Genomic DNA, 3,793 nt, shown 5'->3' on the forward strand with positions numbered 1-3,793 from the left:
ATAGAAGGGAATAACCATTATTAAAAAATGTCATTTGATATTTTGTTTTGTATAAAATTTCATTACACGTGCGTACGCTTGGGGAAAGACATGCTTTTTCGTAATTTGTGTTTCATATTGTCTAATATCTTCTTATAAGCGTAAAAATACACTAATGTTTCGCAAATGAATTTCTGTTTTGCATCAGTGGTGTCATTTTGTTTACTCAGTTTGCTTCAAATCTTTACTGAAAATGTATTTTAAATTATTTTTTCCTCGAAAGCTTAGAAAATATTAATTAAATTATTTTCTAAACATACAATGGTCTCTCGAATGGCGACGTTTAATTTTATCATAAAATATGTTTGACCATGGTTTATTCACTAGCAAATGTCTCTAATAATAGCTCCAATAAGTTCGAATATCTTCAAATATTTTCTAGTAGATCCAAATTTTTAATTCTTGTCTCCTCTCTAGTGCGTACGTTATAGGTGAATAAAAATTCCATCAGCAAATTCTCTAATATATTTCTTCTTCGACTAACACTAGAAGATTTTGAGCTCTAGGATGAATGTTTGATTAATATAATGTATACATACCGAATGTTTGGTTCGAAAAAATACGCCTAACATCGCTTAAGACTAACCAGTAAAGTACCCAAAGTGTTACAATTTTTTTTTACTTTCCTTAGTACAGATCGATGTAAAGTGCCGAGAAAATAGGTTTGTGGAAATAAAGGGTGCCCCTTTTGGGTCTAGGGGGCAGGAGAGCACCCCACCATATCAAAATTTGGTCGGATCAAAAAATAATGTACTACAAAGTTGTTCAGAATGACGAGAGAAATTTTGTAGGACCCCTGATCTCCAAGTCCCCCCACCCTGTGAGGAATTTCGCACTCAAATGTATGGCCAACTATAACTAATTTTATCCGCACATTTCATTTAGGCCGTTGGGCACCCCCTCCAATTACCCCCAAGGGAGGTCCCCCTACAAAATTCACGAAAATTTTGAAAAATACCCCGAAATTGGGTCAATACCCCATCTAACCCAAAATCTAATTACATATTCGGATTCCTCGTAAAAAATTACCCATAGGCTCCATACATTGTCAATCTCTCTTGACCTACAATTTACTCCTTCTAGCTTGAACCTTCAATTCGGGGCGAAAAGTGAAAATACCCCATTTCATTGTGACTTCACAATGGGATATTCACCCCTTATGACTCAAATGGGCATACGTGATTCTTCCCATGAAAGTTGCGCATACCAATGTAGTTTCCATTGGCATATAGTTTTGGCCGCCCTGAATGACCCAGTTCGGAGGGCAAGGGTTCATTTTTATATTATTCTGACCCCCGCCCTCCGAACTGGGTCACTCAGGGCGGCCAAAGCAACATGCCAATGGAAACTACATTGATATGCGTAACTTTCATTAGAAGAAACCTAAATGCCCAGTTGAGTCATAAGGGGTGAATATCCCATTGTGGAGTCACAATGAAATGGGGTGTTTCCACTTTTCGACCCAAATTAAAGGATGCAGTGTTTTTTTATTATTGTCGAAATTTCAACGTGCATCAGAGATCAATGTACTTTCAAATATTTCTATTCATTTTATGACAACAATGCGTTCATCAGCTCTACCTTTAGGCGGGGTACACGAGTTTGGCCATTAAAATTTTCATATAAGAAAAAAATGAATTAATTCTATTAATATCGAAAGAAAATACTTCAAATTATGTGAATGAAAATTCCCGAGCCCAGCAAATGAGGATTAATTAGTTAAAAATTGTTTCAAAATTGGTGTGAGAGTGTATAATAATTAATTTTTTCACGACATGCGATTTTTCGCACTTTCGAACCTGCAAATAAATATCTACCCAAAAACCAATTGTCAAATGGATATAAAATGAAAGGCTGATCCTTTCTGGATGTGTTTTAGTTCATGAATAAAAAATATATTTTTGACAACAATTCATACACTCCGCCTAAAGGCAGAGCTATGCACTAGAGGGTTAATTCAAACAGTTTGGGTACACTGTGTATTTTTCATTTTCTGCTGTATAACAAAAATAGTTGTTTCTTGTTGAAGTTGCTCTTGGTCGATTAATACAAAAATTGATGTTGACGAATTGTTGTTGTTTTTTTCATATGGCATTCAAGGCTATGGCTATAAAGCATGAGCTATTTATTAAGTTGAATTTCTCAATTGGATCAAGATTAAAATATCCGAAAATTGGTAAAATGTTTCGGTTAATAATGTTTGTTGGCGTTATTCATGACAGTTAACAGTTTATCGTATACTGCGGTTCGCACGTTACGACTATAGGCAAAATCAGTATGTCCGAAATGAGGAACCGTGACAATATGATCTAATTTAACACTTCGTAGTTGAGATCGAAGTTTATTCACATCTTCAAGTGGCGTTTTATCGTCCGCATGAGAGGAAAAAAGATTGATCGGCACTGTGATACGTGTTAAATCATACTCGGAAGGAGGGCTACTTCCGTATATTTGTCTATTCATCCAGTCATCCCTATAGTCATAAGGTTGGAAACGTTTATTATTCACAAGTTGACCATAGTGAAAAAGTTGTTGCGATGAAATTCCAGCAGGTGCATGCTCCACAATAAGTGGTATACTTGTCTGAAATTTATTTGAAAAAAAAAAAGAACTATGAAACATCCAGAGAAAAATCAATTTTAAATTATAGTGAACCTCATTCAATTGAGTTGATTCTAATTGTGAATGAACAAGATCACATTTTGCCAGTGGTTTTTGGTGCCATGCTTCACATAATGTTTTAACTATTTCCACAAGTTTCATATTTTCTAAAGTAAGTTTGTAAAGTGAAAGCTTATCTAAAACTGTTTTCAACTCATTTTCTGCGTTGCTCAGGAATGTGAGAAGGCCATGATTAACATGTGCCATGTAGGCTACTGGTGCCAACAAATTACTAAAATCGAAAAAATTTCAGTTTGTCAAAAAATTCAAAAATCATGTTACAAAATATATATATTACGCTTCGATAATTTTGGAGTTGTATTCAGGACGCATGGATGTTAGCACCATCAATGCTGTTGTACCTTGTGAAAAGCCTACGTAATGCAATTTTTTGGAATTCGTCCAACCCAAAATAAGATCAATAAATTCTGGCAAATCAAAAATAGCAATTTCATGCCACGAAAATTTCCAGAACTTCATTTCTAATGCTAGTGGATCAGGCATTGTTTGATGATGAGGCCAATATACATGTGCCCGCGATGCCTGTGTACCCCTAGCATTGCCCAGCCAAACGTCATAGCCAGCATCGGCAAGGAGATAAGCTGTAATTTATATGTAAAGCATTTAGAGAAATGGATCTCACTGGCGAATGGTACGAAATAACATGACATACCTAATGAATTCGGTCCCAAAACAGTCCATTGATTCGATGACTCTAAAAGTGAATGCATTAAAAGTACTGGAACTCCTTTTCCGGGTGAATTATATCCTTTAGACATGCGAAATATTCCCAATATGTATCCATCCTCCGTTACAACTGAATGTTTTTCAACGTTATATCCATGTGAACGAACACGATCGAGCTTGATAAAAAAAAATCGGAAAATTTACGCTGATCAAAGGAAAGTACATAATATACAAGTTTTTACCATAGTGTTTATATCACCTCTTGACTCAATTTCTGAATTTTTGCACGGTATTGGCTCATTTTTCACACGCCGTATACTAAAGATGAGACACAATTTGAAAAAATTAGCACAAACTATATGACGGCCTTAGAAGAAAACAATAACATACAGAACATGCTGCAAAT

General features: G+C 35.3%; 1 protein-coding gene across 1 annotated transcript; it reads right to left on the minus strand.

Annotated features, from left to right (window-relative positions):
- Positions 1-2,229: 2,229 nt before the first annotated feature.
- LOC116351983 (lipase 3-like) lies at positions 2,230-3,705 on the minus strand (the record flags this gene model as incomplete). Its single annotated transcript, XM_031784139.1, has 5 exons — positions 2,230-2,622; positions 2,695-2,932; positions 2,999-3,302; positions 3,374-3,563; positions 3,630-3,705. Coding segments are annotated over 5 exons (1,201 nt in total), but the record flags the coding sequence as incomplete, so codon positions are not given.
- Positions 3,706-3,793: the final 88 nt, after the last annotated feature.

This window comes from Contarinia nasturtii, unplaced genomic scaffold (genome assembly GCF_009176525.2).
Source record: "Contarinia nasturtii isolate CC-2019 unplaced genomic scaffold, AAFC_CNas_1.1 Cnas_scaffold_6753, whole genome shotgun sequence".
Classification (NCBI taxonomy): Eukaryota; Metazoa; Arthropoda; class Insecta; order Diptera; family Cecidomyiidae; genus Contarinia; species Contarinia nasturtii.